At 45.4% G+C, this 18,939-nt stretch overlaps 1 protein-coding gene across 4 annotated transcripts in view; it reads left to right on the top strand.

Moving 5' to 3' along the window:
• Positions 1-18,939, top strand: part of LOC118118181 — a 92,936-nt gene that overhangs the window by 36,383 nt on the left and 37,614 nt on the right. Inside the window, exons 6-8 of one of the 4 annotated variants that reach the window (XM_047341958.1) lie at positions 6,461-6,571; positions 6,994-7,037; positions 7,145-7,277. The exons of the other annotated variants lie outside the window; for them this stretch is intronic. Of the exons in view, the coding sequence (XP_047197914.1) occupies positions 6,461-6,571; positions 6,994-7,037; positions 7,145-7,189 (200 nt within the window). The 3' untranslated portion in view covers positions 7,190-7,277. Of the gene's footprint in view, positions 1-6,460; positions 6,572-6,993; positions 7,038-7,144; positions 7,278-18,939 lie in introns of those variants that run through there. 4 annotated transcript variants of the gene reach the window in all.

The following is an 18,939-nucleotide window of genomic DNA, read 5'->3' as shown; positions in this document are numbered from 1 at the left end:
AATTTCTCCAGTTTTTAAAAACTACCACAATCGAGGAGGAGTATGGGCTGCAGCTATGCTTACAACCCTCTGTCCAACAACTCCTGAATGTGAGTTTTGACTTGCTCATACTGTGACGGCGGGAGCCTGCGATAGCGCTTGCCTAACTGGGCGTCATCCACTATAGGAATTTCATGCCTACCAGCGTGGTACATCCCAGGTCTCCTCTCCTGACTAAAAACTGTGATATGCTTCTGCAAAGCTCTATACATTGTTTCGTCTGCTCAGAGGGAGGGCTAGGCCATGACAGCCTAGACAGATCAATGGCCGGGGCTCACTGCAGTCACCTCCTGAATCACTGCTAGCGTGTTCTGGTCGTCTATTTCCTGATAAGGATAGAGCTCTTTGATTTTGGCAGGTCAACCATGCGGCTCACCCAGCTGTGTATGAGGTTGCAGCCAAACATCTTCAGTTCCCACATTGACTACAGGAATTTCCACCATGCCCTGGTGGACAGAAAGAAGGGCTGCAGATACAAGGGCACCTGCTGGGAGAGGATTTCCTTTTGCTAGGGTTCCAGGAGCACTAATGGGAGGGTGGTGTTGAAAGTGCAGGGACAGGAAGTGCGTATCCATTTCAGGGAACCAGCAGGAACGCGAACAGCTCGACCATGGACTTTGGCTATACCCAAGCACCCCTGTGTGTTCAAGCCTCAATGCGATGACACATGGAAAGAGTTTCTTTCCACTCCTTACTAGCAGCTTGTAGGACAGGTGACTCAAAAGACGAGGTCCATACTGTTCAAAAGCAGATGGTAACAGTGGCGAATGATGTTCATTCCCAAGAGGCCAGATACTGCCTGCTGCTGTGGTGTGGGCTCATCTAGGGGTCCTCTACAACTAGCACGCCCATTTGAGAGAGGGTTTTACCCAAAACAGTCACATTGAGCTCCATATATCCTAGATAAGGGATTTTTAGTCCATTGGCTGCCTTAAGACGTAACCAGTGACATGTCTTTAGAAGCCCAACACCCTGCGACCTGAAGTGTTTCTCAAAGAAGCTTTCTCTGATCGTGGTTACCATTGACCCGGTATCCAAAAGGCAGGACACCACCACACCCCCCATGTTGATTTTCACAACTGGGCAATCTCCTATAAGTCGAGAGTGATCATCCATTTGGTCTTCAGGTGAGCTCACAAAACCCTTTTCTGATGCCTGGCTCTCTGCACCAGAGGGGTCTAGTTTCCCGATGGCTGAGAATCAGAACCCCCTCCCCCTACCTGTCTGTGCACCCCCACTTCATAAACAGATCCTTCACGGGTTGTAGTAGCAGTTAGGTTTACCCTACAGAACCTGGCTATGTGGCCTGCTCTATTACAACGGTGACAAATTAGTTTGCCATCTGTTGGAAATCGTAACTGCTTAGCTTGGGTCAGGGCTACAGGGCTCTGAGTAGGCTGAGAGGACTGGGCAGTGACATGCTTCATAATAGTATCTAATTGAGCTTGTTGTTTGCGAAGGCACTCTTTTATCTCTGCCATTTCATCATTAGAGCTAGCAGTGACCGCATTTGTGCTACCCTCAGAACTATCCACTGCCTGGGAGTATGTGTCACAAGAGTAGACCCGAGGTCTAATTTTACCTCCCTGTCTACTTGTTTCTGCCCACCTAATAGCAATAGCCCGAAGGTTTACGAAAGGAATACTTGGTTGTTGGACCACATGCTGCTTCAACTCTCTACGCAAATATCATCAAGCACATGTTCAATAAACTGATCACGCAACAAGACATCAGAGTTGGGGATACCACCAGGCGTTTTACGACGCTAAATCCATTAAGGACTTAAGGGCATGCGAGTAATCACGCAAAATTCACCCTCACGCTGAGTACGTTGGAAAAACTGTAACTGTGCCGCAACATAGGACTGAGCTCAACTATAGTTTTCTCTTAAAATCCGAAAGATTTTTTCAGGAGTACTTCTGTCGGCACGAGAGTGAAAATTTATCTCTGACTTGGCACCTCCATCTAAATGGTCTGTGATAAACAGCAACTGTTCAAGTACTGGCATATGCCGAACCTCCAGACATCTACGTACTTCTTCAATCCATTGTTCAACTGTTAACAGATCAACTGACATTTTACCAGTGAACATGGGGCACGCTTTCTAGGTACATAAACATAACGGAGGTTGGTTGCATCACAGGCTAGGCTGCCTGCTGGAACCACATTAGAGAAGTAGTGGATGACCCTGGAACTGGTTCAGGTAACTCTGATTGGTTCTGCAACTGCTCTCTCAACTGTTCATTGGCTGTTTTCAGCTGTTGCAGCTGCTCCATAAGAGCCTGTACTTCTTCCATCCTCCCAATAAACAGTCAGTATGTTGAGAGATCTTCAAATCAGCCCCGTGGTCCTCTTCACCTGTAGACCAGCCACTGTCTTTTCCCACTCTGGCCTAGTTTCTACTAATCAATAGGGCCCCAAAAAAAAACAAACACAATAAAAAAATATTGAAAATAAACAGAAAAATTGTATATTCAGCCTCCGACCCTGCCAACAACGCCAATTCTGTAGTGGTCAAAAGTTTAGTGTGACAGTTGAATGCCAATTGGGTTCACCACATATATCCAGAATAAACGGGACGGGAGGCTGATGATTCCAGAAATAGACAATTTATTCAAGTTGGACAAAAGAGTTAAAAAGACTGATCAAACAGCACAGGATCATGTGCAATGTAGGGAGTACTGGCCTATACTTGATATAAATAACAGATTAAAAAGAGAGAAATTAAAGGCTCCAGACCCAATTTAACAAAGCTAAAATATCACGCATAAAACAAACACAGCACACTTTAAGAATCCCAATACTGGTGTGATTGCACCAGTGGATTATCACTGCAAGCGATATTATACACTGAAATAACAGAAGAGGGCCTCTAGTTTACGGAGCCAATAATTCACCAATATTCAAGCCATTAAACCAGAATTGCACAGTACCACAACCACATTGCACATTACCCATAGAACAAAGAACAAAATAAACAAACAAACCAGAAATCAAACCAATTAATCAGAAAGAAACTAAATCTAAACAAGGCCAAATCATCTAAATGAAATCTAAATGTGGGAAAAAACAGTGACCGTAAATATTCTGCCAGAAGGCAGCCCTATGAAACAAACATGTCATATTAGGTCACACAATTATTAAACAAGTTTATCAAAATGTTTAAAAACATTTACAAATATAAAACACATCATTATGCCATACCTTCAATTCATTTAAATAAAGCAGAGACCCATGCCGTCCTTATTGTCGTGATGACAAGTACTAAAACAGGAAAAGGACAATTACACTTAATGTCACAGACACAATAGTATAGACTCTGGATAAATGTTGGGCTCATTTACAAGTATCGTTCCCATTAGTTTGTGTGTACACGCTGAGATTATTACAGCGTGCCTGTATGGCGACGCTGATGCCGTCTCTCACACACACGGGCGCGCACACACACACACACACACACAGCTGTACGCTGGGCTCGCAACAAACAATTTGCGTCCACACCTGCTGAGCCCACGCTACACTTCCTCACAGGACCGGCCGTGCAGAGAGAGAGAGAGAGCGAGAGAGCGACTACGGTGTCCCTAAATAAACTTCGCCAACTCCCCTCATCCTATAGGCATCGCCGTCCTGTCAGGTTAATTAGAGCTGTGATTTTATATCTACAATGATATGTAAGCATAACTGGTAAAGTAACACTGCTAAAACTATCCTGTTTTAGCTAAAGCTTTTTATTAAGGATTGACCCCATTACACAAGTAAAGCCGTCTCTTGCCTCGTGACATCAACGAACCTGTGCTGTTGCTGTTGCACCTTTCCTGGAGGGGAAAGTCGCCAGGTGGCGCTGTTGCAATACCTCATTTCCCCGCTTCCCTCACGCGACACATGAAAAACAAACCACGATGTTCCACACAATCCACCAAGCAGTCTGTCCTGGTGCTGAAACATCTCCTGAAACCAGCAGTCAGTTCCTCACATTATCAAAACTTGAACAAGATCAAAGTGTTTACTGACAGACCCTGATATGTTCTCTTGTTAGAGACAATCATTGTTATTCATCTATTGTCATGTTTTGGTTCATGTGGATGACACTCTATTAGGCCACGCCCACAGACACCCTGACTGCTGCTGGGCTGATTGAGGTCTAAACTCTGATCCACTTCCTAGACGGACATTTGACAGAATGCATCCCATCATTCTTCTCTTTGTCATTTCTCTGCTTCACATATGAAGCCCTAGGTAAACACGACATTTTGATCACATTTCTTCAAATATAGTTTTATTGCTCTGTTCTTGTTGCACTTTGTGACTGTTTCAGCAATGTACCTTGTTTATAATTGTGTTGTTGTTAATAATTGTTTATTTCATTATTCTATAAATATTAAAATGATAACTATATTCAAATTATGACTTGTTGATTGACGATTCACTCAGTAAAACTTCCTTCCATATATCTGTGGTTTTTCAAGTTGAGTTCTACGCTTGAATTTCGTTATAAAATATATAATGATTGATAACAGACGTGGAGAAACTTTATTAAAAGCTTGTAAAACCAACAAAACTGAATATTAATGTAATGTCCTGTGGCAGCAACTCAGAGAACAGAACAGAATGATGAGGAAACTTTACCTTTTATAGACAAAGCTAGATATTAAAACAGGGCTCAGTGACAGAAAGGGAAACGAGAGTGATGCTTCCTGTTACAGGTCAGTGTCTGTCTGTCTGTCTGTCTGTCTGTCTGTCTGTCTGTCTGTCTGTCTGTCTGTCTGTCTGTGTCTCTATTTCTGCACGTCCACTGACATTTTCCGTGTGAGAAAAGAGCTGTTGAGGAACATCTACCGTTGCAGAGTCTCTTCCTCTTTCAGAAATAAGTTCAAAGAGAAAACAATACAAATAAAATAGATTTGTAGACACTAGAATGTCAATTTACCTCCGCCGAGGTCCAGAAGTTCTTAAATTCAGTCAAGCTGCACTAAAGTAATCAGAAGTCTCAGTCCCTCAATATGCCTGATTTCATTCCCTGGGAAATCATGGAAAATATAAAACAGCCCGTCTCAAAAATAAATCCTGAATCTTCCTGAAATGTAACTTTCTTGGCCCATGTCCCATCCTTCCACCAAGTCTTGTGGAAATCCAGTTTCTAAGTAAACCTGCTGATCATTAAACCAACCAACCAACAGACAGGGCAAACACAACTGCTGGGCCAAGGTAGTTTTGTATCATGAGTCTCTGTTTAATGAGTAGAAGTAGAAATGGACACAAACTACAGTTTAAATCAAAGTCTTTCTTTCTAATAAAGTGATGCTGTGTTGTTTCTACAGGCTCCGACACTGTGACTCCTGTATTTGTGCAGAAGGGAAGGATCTGCTTCTCAACGTCATGGCTCCTGTTAAAATAGTTAAACGGAGTGATTTTAGATGGAGATTTAATGATTCAAACATATTTAGATTATTTGATGATAACGAACAAACACAATTGGCCCCTATGATGGAAGAATCGAGATTTTTCTTCAAAATCACTCTTTGCTTTTGAAGAATGTGCAATAAGACGACAGTGGACGTTACACTGCAGGTGTTTTCGGGATCAAAAACTTATGTGGGTAAATACAGCCACAGTTCAAGGTAGGTTTCTTCAGATTTTAAATATCGACACAGAGTAGCTGCCCAACTTCTAAACCCATTAATGCCTGTGTCCCTCCCCTCAGATCCAGTGTCTCCGGTTAATGGGACAGTGAACTCTCTCTCGAGCTCCGACTCCTGTAACTCTCACAGTGACCTGCAGCACACAGGACTCCCATCGCATCAACAGCACTTTTAGATGTGACACCAACACCTGCAGCCAGGAGGAGGAGGAGAGAGGTCCAAGGTCACGACCTCAGGCACCTCCTCCGTGTCTACCTGTCCAAAGGCTTCAGTTATCTGTAACCATAGCAACCAGGTCAAGCTCGGACGAGCACACAACAATGATTAGGACTTTTGTTTCTCAAATCCTGGTAGTGACCGACAGCACAAGCAGCTGATAACTTTGTTTTATAGAAGGTTGTGTTCAACTTAAGTTCATTTTGAAATATTAAATCTTTCCCAACATTTAAAGACTAGATAAAGACTTTCTCCTTCAATTGGTTCAAAATGCTGCTGCTTGGATTATAACTACGACAAATTCTCAACTTTACTTTATTTAAAAGAAAAAACTACTTTTATCTCTGTTTTAATTGTTGTTAAATTCCTTTGTAACACTTTTAACTTTGGTAAGAAAAGTACTGTACAGATTATATGTAAATTATAAATTATATTTTTATGGTAATAATGCAGAGTTGTGAGTTGAATTTAGAGCATGTAATTTATTTTTTAAGAAATATTTTTACGTGTCAAAGTGAATAAGTTCTGAAAATAACTAAAATCAGTTTTTCTGTTTTCCATTACAGCCCCTGAACCACCGGGCGCTTTCATCGCCTTTGTCTCTGTCACTGTCATTAAGGTTTTGGTGATAATTGCCATAACAGCAGCTTTTGTTGGATATCGAATAAAAGGAAAACGTACGTTAGAGTAAAAATTCAACTCTGCAAATATTGTAAATGGGAATTCAGCATTTTAACTGTGTCCTTCACTTTATTCACTGATCCACCACCTTTAGGGTCATTGACAATATCTGAGATCCTTTCCCAGTTTACAGTACGGATGGGAATCCACTTCTTCATTATTTTATTATATAGATAATATCAAGATGAATGTCTGTGTGTGTAGGTTTTATTTGATTGTATCTGTCTATCAACAGAATTTTAGAAAAGCAATGCTGTGTATATATAAAACCACTAGGGGTCACCAAAATCACAAAAATGACAAAACACACGAAAACCAAAATCAGTGGGTGCAGTGATGTAAATGTGATTCAGTAGAAAACAGTCTAAATTAATTTGTGATTTAAAGCCAATGAACATTCTTTGTGACCTTCTTGCAGATGAAAGTGTGGACACGGAAAATACAGTGTACGAAAATGCTCAGGTAAAGTTACGTGATCTTTTCTAACATCTGTCTAAGTGAGATTACTTTACTTGTTGCCACAGTACGTTGAACTGTGAACAAACTTTTATTTGACTTTATCTCTCCAGGTCAAAATCGTGAACACCACTTCTGGATCAGAATCCAACCGATGATGCTGCAGCTCCTTCTCCGTCCTCCATCTACAGTTTGATCGAAGCAGGTCCATGAAATCCACTGAGGCCGGAGACACGACTCAGCCTGGAGCCTGTATGCTCAGGTGGACAAGTCGGCCCTGGCCTGAAGAAAATCTGAAATTGTCTTCCACATTCTGCCTTTGGACAATTTCAGTATTATTGTTGCCGTGAGTCATGTTATATTTTCCCTGGGAAGTTATTTTTTTGTTTTCATCCAGAACCAGAACCAGGAGCATCTGGAACAGCTCCGCCCACTTTAAAACTGTTATTGTAATATATTGTAATTTATTTCATATCTTATTGAAAAAGATTCCTGATGAGTGTTTGACATTTTGGATGAATGCTGTTGTAAATATTGTATTTCTCGTACAGATGTGTACTTATTCTTTCTAAAGACCTGGTTCAACTCATTCACGTGTTGCAGCTTAAGCAGCTTTTCAATGTTTTAAAAGACAAAAGTTTGTAATGGTTCTTTGAATTGTTCCTTTAAGTTAATCTCGATTGAGTCTTGTATAATTAGATTTTTTATTTTTTTAAAAAGAGAGTTTAATATTCTTTTATTGTACATTGTGTCAATTTGACCAAATTTTCATGAAAAACTCAATAAAAACCTAAAGTGATTTTGGCTGCTACATTATTTTTGATGAGTGTCCAGTGTTGGTGCACGTACAATAAAGTTCTTACTTCACCCAAGTGTTTAAAAAAATATTGGGGATTATAAATGTTTTAGTTAAATCAACATCCTGAAATTTACAAAACATATGTAAACAATACTAATATGATGACGAGGAAGGTTTAACAGACCAAAAAATAACATTTTAACACAATTCTCTCTCTCTCTCTCTCTCTCTCTCTCTCTCTCTCTCTCTCTCTCTCTCTCTCTCTCTCTCTCTCTCTCACTCACTCACTCAAAAGTCCCGGTGCTCTTCTCTTGTCTCAGTGTTTAACTTCATGTGATGGTTTTGTTTCTGGTGATTGTTGTTTCATTTAGCTTTTGTTGAATTATGCATTTATTAAGTTAAATAAAAGTTGTGTCTTTTCTACAAGTAAAGCCTCTCTTGCCTCGTGACATCAACGAACCTTTGTTGCTGTTGCACCTTTCCTGGAGGTGAAAGTCGCCAGGTGGCGCTGTTGCCATACCTCATTTCGCTTCCCTCACGCGACACATGAAAAACAAACCACGATGTTCCACACAATCCACCAAGCAGTCTGTCCTGGTGCTGAAACATCTCCCCTGAAACCAGCAGTCAGTTCCTCACATTATCAAAACTTGAACAAGATCAAAGTGTTTACTGACAGACCTCGATATGTTCTCTTGTTAGGAGACAATCATTGTTATTCATCTATTGTCATGTTTTGGTTCATGTGGATGACACTCTGAGTATTAGGCCACGCCACAGTGTTTACACCTCCTCACTGCAGATTTTACTAAACATATTCATAAACCTGAGGTATTTCCGTGAGTCAGTTTGAAAACACTGAGCCGTGTGGATGAGAGACGAGCACCTGACTGCTGCTGGGCTGATTGAGGTCTAAACTCGGATCCACTTCCTCGTACGGCACATTTGACAGAATGCATCCCATCATTCTTCTCTTTGTCATTTCTCTGCTTCACGCATATGAAGCCCGAGGTAAACACTACATTTTTATCACATTTCTTCTTCAAATATAGTTTTATTGCTCTGTTCTTGTTGCACTATGTGACTGTTTCATTAATGTAGCTTGTTTAAAAAATGTTTGTTAATAATTTGCTTATTTCATTATTCTATAAATATTAAAATGATAACTATATTCAAATTATGACTTGTTGATTGACGATTCACTCAGTAAAACTTCCTTCCATATATCTGTGGTTTTTCAAGTTGAGTTCTACGCTTGAATTCGATTTAAAATATATAATGAGTGATAACAGACGTGGAGAAACTTTTTTAAAAGCTTGTAAAACCAACAAAACTGAATATTAATGTAATGTCCTGTGGCAGCGACTCAGAGAACAGAACAAACTGATTAGGAAACTTTACCTTTTATTGACAAAGCTAGATATTAAAACAGGGCTCGTTGACAGGAAGAGAACGAGAGTGATACTTCCTGTTACATGTCAGTGTCTATTTCTGTACACTACCGTTCAAAAGTTTGGGGTCACTTAGAAATTTCCTTATTTTTCAAAGAAAAGCACTGTTTTTCAATGAAGATGACATTAAATTAATCAGAAATACACTCTATACATTGTTAATGTGGTAAATGACTATTCTAGGTGGAAACGCTTGGTTTTAATGAAATATCTACATAGGTGTATAGAGGCGCATTTCCAGCAACTATCACTCCAGTGTTCTAATGGTACATTGTGTTTGCAAATCGCCTTAGAAGACTAATGGATGATTAGAAAACCCTTGAAAACCCTTGTAATTATGTTAGCACAGCTGAAAACTGTTTTGCTGGTGAGAAGCTATAAAACTGGCCTTCCTTGAGCTAGTTGAGTATCTGGAGCATCACATTTGTGGGTTCGATTATACTCAAAATGGCCAGAAAAGAGAACTTTCATGTGAAACTCGCCAGTCTATTCTTGTTCTTAGAAATGAAGCCTATTCCATGCGAGAAATTGCGAAGTAACTGAAAATTTCCTACAACGGTGTGTACTACTCCTTCAGAGAACAGCACAAACGGGCTCTAACCAGAGTAGAAAGAGAAGTGGGAGGCCCCGGTGCACAACTCAGCAAGAAGACAAGTATATTAGAGTCTCTAGTTTGAGAAATAGACGCCTCACAGGTCCTCAACTGGCAGCTTCTTTAAATGGTACCCGCAAAACGCCAGTGTCAACGCTCTACAGTGAAGAGGCGACTCCGGATGCTGGCCTTCTAGGCAGAGTGGCAAAGAAAAGCCATATCTGAGACTGGCCAATGAAAAGAAAAGATTGATATGGGCAAAAGAACACAGACATTGGACAGAGGAAGATTGGAAAAAGTGTTATGGACAGACAAATCAAAGTTTGAGGTGTTTGGATCACACAGAAGAACATTTGTGAGACGAGAACAGGTGAAAGATGCTGGAAGAGTGCCTGACGCCATCTGTCAAGCATGGTGGAGGTCATGTGAGGGTCTGGGGCTGCTTTGGTGCTGGTAAAGTGGAGATTTGTACAAGGTAAAAGGGATTTTAAATAAGGAAGGCTATCACCCTCCATTTTGCAACGCCATGCCATACCCTGTGGACAGTGCTTGATTGGAGCCAATTTCCTCCTACAACAGGACAATGACCCAAAGCACACCTCCAAATTATGCAATAACTATTTAGGGAAGAAGCAGGCAGCTGGTATGCTGTCTGTAATGGAGTGGCCAGCGCAGTCACCAGATCTCAACCCCATTGAGCTGTTGTGGGAGCAGCTTGACCGTATGGTACGCAAGAAGTGCCCATCAAGCCAATCCAACTTTGGGAGGTGCTTCAGGAAGCGTGGGGTGAAATTTCTACAGATTACCTCAACAAATTAACAGCTAGAATGCCAAAGGTCTGCAATGCTGTAATTGCTGCAAATGGAGCATTCTTTGACGAAAGCAAAGTTTGAAAAACAAAATTAATATTTCAAATAAAAATCATTATTTCTAACCTTGTCAATGTCTTGACTATATTTTCTATTCATTTTGCAACTCATTTGATAAATCAAAGTGTGAGTTTTCATGGAAAACACGAAATTGTCTGGGTGACCCCAAACTTTTGAACGGTAGTGTACGTCCACTGGACATTTTCCGTGTGAGAAATGAGCTGTTGAGTAACATCTACCGTTGCAGAGTCTCTTCCTCTTTCACACGTTTTGTTTAAGTTCCAGAAACTGTTGTGTGATGGACTCGTTTATCATCTTTTCAAAGAAGCTTGATTATAAATTCAAAGTGCTAACTTTGGTTATAAGTGTAACGCTCACATCACTCCCCACATTCATCAGGTTCCACTGAAGACAAGTAGTCAAGGGTCAATACTGTGACTCAAACCACATCTAACGTACGAGCTCATCAGAAACTAAACTTCTCTCTTTTCATTCTCTACTGAATAACATTTTAATTAATCAGACAAATCTATGTTGCTAGAACTGATATGTTACAAATCAATAAATAATAATAACATCACAGCAGGAACATTATTTATTAAACGCCAATAGTTTTGCTCACTGTGTGCAATTAGGTCTGAGAAAGAAAAGCAACGATTACAAGCTTTTTATTTAGCTCATAATAATAATTCTGCCCCTATATGAGGATGAATATATTTCAGAAGACACATAGTATCTCACCATGTTAAAGAACGTGAAAGAAAATTCTCGCATCCACCGAATCCACGTCAAAATTTAAAGGAAATCCGTTTAGTGGCTTTTAAAAAATCCTGCTACGGGCAAGGCAGGGCACTTTTATTAACAATTTACAAGCCAAATAAAAGAATGAAAAGAGTAAAATAAAAGAGGTAAAAGACATAAAAAGGATAAATCTGTATGAAAACATAGAATTAAGTTCAAAGAGAAAAACAAAACAAATAAAATAGATTTGTAGACACTAGAATGTCAATTTACCTCCGCCGAGGTCCAGAAGTTCTTAAATTCAGTCAAGCTGCACTAAAGTAATCAGAAGTCTCAGTCCCCCTCAATATGCCTGATTTCATTCCCTGGGAAATCATGGAAAATATAAAAAACAGCCCCGTCTCACAAAATAAATCCTGAATCTTCCTGAAATGTAACTTTCTTGGCCCATGTCCCATCCTTCCACCAAGTCTTGTGGAAATCCAGTTTCTAAGTAAACCTGCTGATCACTAAACCAACCAACCAACAGACAGGGGCAAACACAACCTGCTGGGCCGAGGTAGTTTTGTATCATGAGTCTCTGTTTAATGAGTAGAAGTAAAATGACACAAACTACAGTTTAAATCAAAGCTTTTTCTTTCTAATAAAGTGATGCTGTGTTGTTTCTACAGGCTCCGACACTGTGACTCCTGTATTTGTGCAGAAGGGGAAGGATCTGCTTCTCAACGTCACGGCTCCTGTTAAAATAGTTAAACGGAGTGATTTTAGATGGAGATTTAGTGATTCAAACATATTTAGATTATTTGATGATAGACACTAGATGATAAAACCACAAACCCACTTTGTCTCTGCTTGAGCATGTGGCCTCAGAAAAACAAAAGAGTTTAAAAAAATAAATAATGCAACTCTGCCCAGTGGATCACCTACAAACAGAATGCGTCGATGAAGAAACAGCCATTTACGAGAACTAATATAGTGGGGCACATTTGATCGCCGACGCCCGAGCGGCACCGCCACGGCCGGGTTTCTCCGGGCTTCGCCATATCTGAGAATTGCTTTTCCATCACTCTCAGGAGACACCTGTATCTCTCTCACGGCGCTAGAGCTTTATATGAGGCAGAAACTTCAGCCCTGTAATCCCCAAATACAGGCGCTTTTAGTAGAACCTTCACCGGTGTCGTCTTCATTCTTTACCCTCCCTCACATATTCCACTCCTTCCTTCACGGAAGGAAGACGCCTCTGTCCAGGCCCCACTGGGTGGTGTGTGTAGTAGACAAGCACCTCTTGTCTCTGCACCCGCGTTACAGCGTGCGATTCAAGCTCCCGACGCAAAAGAAAGGGCAGCGTCGGCAAGGAGAAGAGGAAGGCACTCACAAGTGGTCCCAGATTTGGTTGCACTCAGGTGGTACTTACCCAACACATCAGAGGCTAACTCATGGCCGCCGCCCACCACCTGGCGCCCCGAGCCATGGCGGCAGTTAACTCTCATCCACCATTCAAACTACGACCCTCAGATCAGGCAAAGACCTTACGCCGTTTAAGCCATATTGCAAAGCGGAGGAAAAAAACTTCAACAAGTTCCTCAGCAATGGCGCGAAGCGAAGAGAGAGGAAGGCAGGCATCCAGAATCCCGATCCGATGGTGGGGCGCATTAAGTGTGGCGTCACAGGGCCATGTCGCGGTGTCGTGCGAGGCTGGAAGTCGCTACAATCGAGGCTCTCCTTATGCGTGTTAAGATGATGTGAGACGATAACGCGGCCACGCCGCAAGGTCAGTCTTCTGGATAAAGATTGTTTGGGAATGGCCGAAGCAGGTGGTAAACTCCATCTAAGGCTAAATACGCTTCACAGAGACCGATAGTAAAACAAGTGTAGAGAAAGTTAGAAAAAGAACTTTGAAGAGAAGGTTCAGAAGGCCGTAGAGGCCGGTGAGAGGAGTAGGCAGGGTGGGAGTCGCGCAGTGATCTGCCGGGGGATTCAGCTCGGCGGGTAAGAGGGGTGTGATACCCAGGTGTGGGGAGGGTCACCTAAACAGGACCTCTCCCCGGCGTGGCTCAGCCCCACGCCGGCGCTCCTCAAATGGCGGTGCGCCACTGACCGGCTCTGGGTGCGGCTTACGGAAGCTAAAAAGCGAAAGGTAGCGCGGCCCTCGGCATTATGCTGTATCCGCCTCTGCCCGGACCTGCCGCTTCCCGGGGCCCGTGGACTGGAAATACTACTGCGCCCTCTCTTTCCACGCTCCTCTCCCGAGAGGCGGGAAGACAAGGGAGTCCCTCTGCCCGGCGCGACCTGGCTAACCGGCCAGGCGGACTGGCTCTCAGTGCCTCTCCAGCACGCGTCTCTGTGTCGCTCCAGGCGGGGCCAGCCCTCGTAAGCAGGCGCAGGAGCCTGGCGATAAGCCAACCCACCCCGGCCGTCTTAGAGCACGGACAAGGGAGGTCTAGTGATCAGAGGAAGCTCGTTTAAACCGTCAGGCGCAGCCAAGCGAGAGGTTGTGCTTGCATGGGGGTGGGTCCGGCCCGAAGTCCTCAGGCCTTTCCCCAGGCAGAGTCTACCTCCCTTTCCAATCCAGGAGGTGGAGCGTAGTAGCGTGAAATGAGACCAGAAAGATAGTAAGACTGCCTGGGCAAGAGACTGACCAGAGAAGGAACTCTCTGGTGGAGGCCATGACCAGTCTGTGTCTCAATCCATTAAATCGACCTGGGTATAAGAAATGAAAGACTAATCGAACCGTCTGGTAACTGGTTCCCTCAGAATTTCCCTCAGGATGGCTGGCTCAGAGTCTTGCAGTTTTATCTGGTAAGCGAATGATTGTCTTATTGCAGGGCAGAAGCAGTCTCAACCTCATTCTCAAACTTTAGTATTGCAGAAGCCACAGCTCGCTGGCTTGGGAGCCGGGCGTGGGAATGCGGAAAGCCGCTAATGGGATGCCACTGCAGTAAGCAGAACTGGGCGCTGGAGATGGGCAGGCATGGGTTAAGGCGCCCCCGATACTGAAGCTCCATCAGAGACCCCAGAAAGGTGTTGAAGTCGATAGACACAGCCAGGGCGGTGGCGTGGAGAGTCTGGAATCCGCTGGGAAGTGTGTAACATCACCTGCGAATCAACCCAGCCACCCTGAAATGGATGGCGGCTGGAAGCGGGCTATCACCGGCCGTCGCCCGTAGCGGAGCCGAAGCCTGCGCCGCGGCGAAATGGGAAGCGCAGCGATCGCGCCACGGAAGCCTGGTAACGGGCGGGTGGAGCTTCGCCATGGGTGCAGTCTTATTAGTAGCGCTGGCGATATTCAGCGAACTTTTGAAGGCCAGAAGTGGGGAAGGGACCATGTAGACAGCAGTTGAACATAGGTCAGTCAGTCTAAGAAGTGGGAGCCGCAGTTGGAAGGAAGTGAGAGGGCCGATGGCCTCCCATCCTTGGCGATCAGAAAGAAGAGTGAGATTTCAGATCCCGAATCTGGAGTAAGCGAGGCAGAAGGCGCCGCGGCGTCAGTCTTTCGAAGTAGCAAGCGATCACAGCTGGCGGGAGCTGAGGGAGATTCTCTTTTCTTTGTGAAGAGCAGGCGCCTGGAATGCAGTTAGCCAGGAAGAACCCGCGCCTGGAAGCGTGTGTGGTTCCCAGCAGCGTCCGGTGAGCTCTCGCGCGCCAGAAGTCAGGGAGGAGTGTAAATCTCTGCGCCAGAGCCGTACCTATATCCGCAGCAGGTCTCCAGGTGAGACAGCCTCCTGGCGTATTGTGGAACAAAGGGGGTAGGAAGTAGGCAAATCAGATCCGTAACCGGGATAAGGATTGGCTCTAGGGCTGAGTCAGTCAGGCTGGTCTGGCGGGGCTGGGCACGATGCACGGCGGCTGGAACAATGCTTCGTCGCCCTCCTCTCCGCGGCGGATGCCGGTGTGCGGCCACGCCTCGGAGATTTCAAGAGAGAGTCTCGTCCACTTTGTCATCACGGCGTGCGCTGGTGCAGGGCTTTTCCTCTTGAACCCCGCAGTGATGTCAAATACCATGATGCGGAAAGTGAGCCGTTAGGAGGACGAATGCCGGCGGTGTGGCGGCGAACTCTGGGCGCGTGTCGGGCCATCTGGCGGATCTCAGCTCTGAAGCGCCCTTCAGGAACCCTCCGTTGCGGCAGAGGCCCCCTCCCGGCCGTCTTTCGGCTGGCGCCTGACAAGCCTGAGCCTTAGAACTGGTGCTGAGACCAGGGAATCAGACTGTTCTAATTAAAACCAAAACATCTACATGAAGGCCCATGGTAGTGTTGTGTGATGTGATTTTCTGCCAGTGTCTGAATGCTCAAAGTGAAGAGGAGAGTTCAGTAGGCGCGGAGTAAGCAGCAGAATAACTCTTCAGCTCTCTTAAGGTAGCCAAATGCCTCATCATCTAATTAGTAGCCTTAGATAGATGAGCAAGATTCCCACTGTCCCTACCATACTATCTGGCCCGAAACCACAGCCGAGGCAGGGCTTAGCCCGGAATCTGCGAGAAGAAGGCCCTGTTTGACTTGGCTCTAAATCTGCATGTGAAAGACACCAAGAAGTGGCAGAGAATAAGTGGGAGGCCTCAGCTTGTGGTGAAACTTCCCTACCTCTCTGCCTGTTCCTCACTTACCGAGTAGAGGCGAGAGGCGAGGCTTAGCGGGCTCTGCATTTACTGCAAATCAGCGCACGACTAGCCGGGCGTGACCGCTCCGGAGACAATGGCAGGTGGGGAGGTTCAGGCTGAGGCGGGTGCTGTCAAGCGGTAGCGCCAGTGTCTGAAGGCGAGCTCCAGGAAGGGCAAAAACCTCACGTGGGCTAAGGAAGAGACTAGCTCAGCCAGTCTTGATTTTCAGTATAGACCACCCAGACCGTGGCAGGGCCTCCGATCCTTCACGAGCATGGGTTTCAGGCAGGAGGTGTCAGAAAGTTACCCCACCCAGGGATAACTGGCTTGTGGCGCCAAGCGTTCATCATGTTAATGCCTTTACAGTCTTGCCAGTGTGGCTCTTCTATCGTTGAAACAGAATTCATAAGCGTTGGATTATTCACCCACTAATAGAGCGTAAAGTAAATTGAACAAATAGTAAAGACAGTTAATTTACTATTGATAATGTTATTGCAATAATGTAATCCTGCTCGGTAAGGAAGAGGAACACGAAATTCAGATTCATTTGAGTATATATGTAGCGAGGAGCCAGTAGTACTGACTACCATCTGTGGGATTATGACTGGACGCCTCTGAAGTCAGAATCCGCCTAGGCGTCGCGATACGTAAACGCCCATGAGATCTTGATTGTGCCCAGATGGCAACCCGGCCAGTAAAGGTAAACTTACGTTGCGTGAAGGGCTGGGTGGCAGCCAGCTGGCAGTCGCCCCTCTCCTTCCTCGCTTGCATGTTTGCTGGAGAACCTGGTGCTAGGCGAAAGCTTACCGAACGGCCTGATTCTGGGTCAGGAGTTTGCGTGCGTAGCCAAACAGCTCCTGTTCACGTCAACCCAGAGAAATGGCCCTGCGATCAAGCTTTTGTGTGATGCTCATTTGCTGTCCCCCTCCCTCTGGTCACAGTAGATGACCAGGCACGAGAAGAAGGAGAGTCGGTGTGCTCTCAAATGTTTATGAAGCAGAAGGAAGGCAAGAGGCAGTGAACCAGGGAATCAGGGCCAGGAACCCAGAACCCAAAGGGCCAAGGGCTCTGAAATTATTAGTGTCAGATGAGAGAAATTATTCCAAGTCAAATGGAGAGAACCAGAGGGTATTTCGAGAATCTGACAGAGTGTCAGATAAAGTGAAATTATTCCCAGAAGTGTCAGATGGACAGCCATGGGAGTGTTTGAGTCTAGTAAATTGTCCAGATGGACAGCCAGGGAAGTGCGAGGGTCTTTGGCTCACGCGATGGGTGGAGGCACTCAGGGTGGGGAGGCTTAATTGTAGGTCCCCGAGGTTACAGCTGGTGCTGGAGTCTCTGGGAGTACTGGTCTGGCCGGCCCGGGGGCTGGAGGAGGCCCTGAAAGTGGGCAGTGCAGGTGAGGTCGGGAGGAGTCCTGGAGCTCCTGGCTCAGGCAATGGGGAAGGTGAAGATCACATGGAGTCCATGGAGGCCATGGGTCCATGGGTCCATGGTCATGGGTCTGGAGCTCTGCTGGCCTCCCAGGCAGTGGAGGTGAATTTCTGTGATCCTGGAGCTCACTGACACCGGGTGAATGAGGTCAAGCACTGGTCCTGGGGCTCACTTAGCTCAGGCAGATGAGAGTGAAGCCACTGGTCTGGACCTCACTGGCCAGGCAGCAGAGGGATGAGGGATTTGATTAAGTATCAGATGCATTGAAAATACTCTGTTTCCAAGTGGGCCTATGGAGGTGAAGCACACTTTGGTCACTGGGCTCACATAGCTCAGGCCAGTGAGAGGAGGTAGTCCGTGGGTCCTGGGTCACTGGCCTGAGGCAGTGGAGAGTGGCTCACTGGTCTGGGCTCACTGAGCTCAGGCAGTGGAGAGTAAGCCTGGCCCTGGAACTCACTGGCCCACGAAGCAGATCAGGTGAAGCACTAGTCCTGGAGGCGCTCACTGGCTCCAGGTGGAGGTGAAGCACTGGCCCTGGAGCTCACTGTCAGGCCAGATGAGTGGGCTTCCTGGTCCTGGAGCTCTTGTCAGGCAGTGGGTAAGAGCACTGGCCCTGGAGCTCATGGCTGCAGGCGCAGATGAGGTAAACCTTTAGCCTGGGTACCATCTCCATACTTTCAGGCAGATGAAGTGAAAGCTGCTGCTGGATATGGGCTCTGCAAGCTCAGGCAGTGGAGGAAGTGCTCTGCTTTCTGGAGCTCCCTTTATTTTGAGGCAGATGAGGTAAACATGGCCCTGGGGCTCACTGGCCACAGGCAGATGAAGGTGAAGCACTGGTCTGGAGGCTCACTGGCTCAAACTGATGGAAGTGAAGCAGCACTGGCCTGGGCTCACTGGCTGAGCAGATGAGGTGGGCCCAGCCTGTGGCTCACTAGCTCAGAGGCAATGGAGTGAGCTGCCTGGCCATGGGAGCTCACTGACCCAGGCAGGCAGAGGGTAATTTGAGCCAAGTGGTGTCAGATGGAGGTAGAAAAATATCATTTCCACCGTGTTCAGGCCTGGAGGGTAGGCACTGGCCACTGGAGGCTACAACTCAGGCAGTGGGGTGAAGCACTCAGCCTGGGCGCTCACTGGCTCCCAGGCAGTGGAGGTAAAACATGGCCCTGCCTGGGGCGCTGCTGGCCAGGCAGCAGATGGTGGGATTTGACTAAGTGGTGTCAGATGGGATTGAAAATATTTCAAGTGGTGTGTCAGATCAGTCAGGAATTCTACTTTAGCGTCAGATGGAGTGGGAAAATATATTTCCCAAGTGCAGACCTGGAGGGTGCTGCTCTGAAAACTCCAAACCCAACTTGAATGAAGTGAAATTTGACCGTCTTCCAAGATCAGGAAATATTTCCAATGTCAGACCTAAGAAGGACTGGC

This window comes from Hippoglossus stenolepis, chromosome 11, assembly GCF_022539355.2.
Source record: "Hippoglossus stenolepis isolate QCI-W04-F060 chromosome 11, HSTE1.2, whole genome shotgun sequence".
Classification (NCBI taxonomy): Eukaryota; Metazoa; Chordata; class Actinopteri; order Pleuronectiformes; family Pleuronectidae; genus Hippoglossus; species Hippoglossus stenolepis.
The sequence above is the reverse complement of the archived record's forward strand: the minus strand, read 5'-3'. Positions and strand labels throughout refer to the sequence as shown.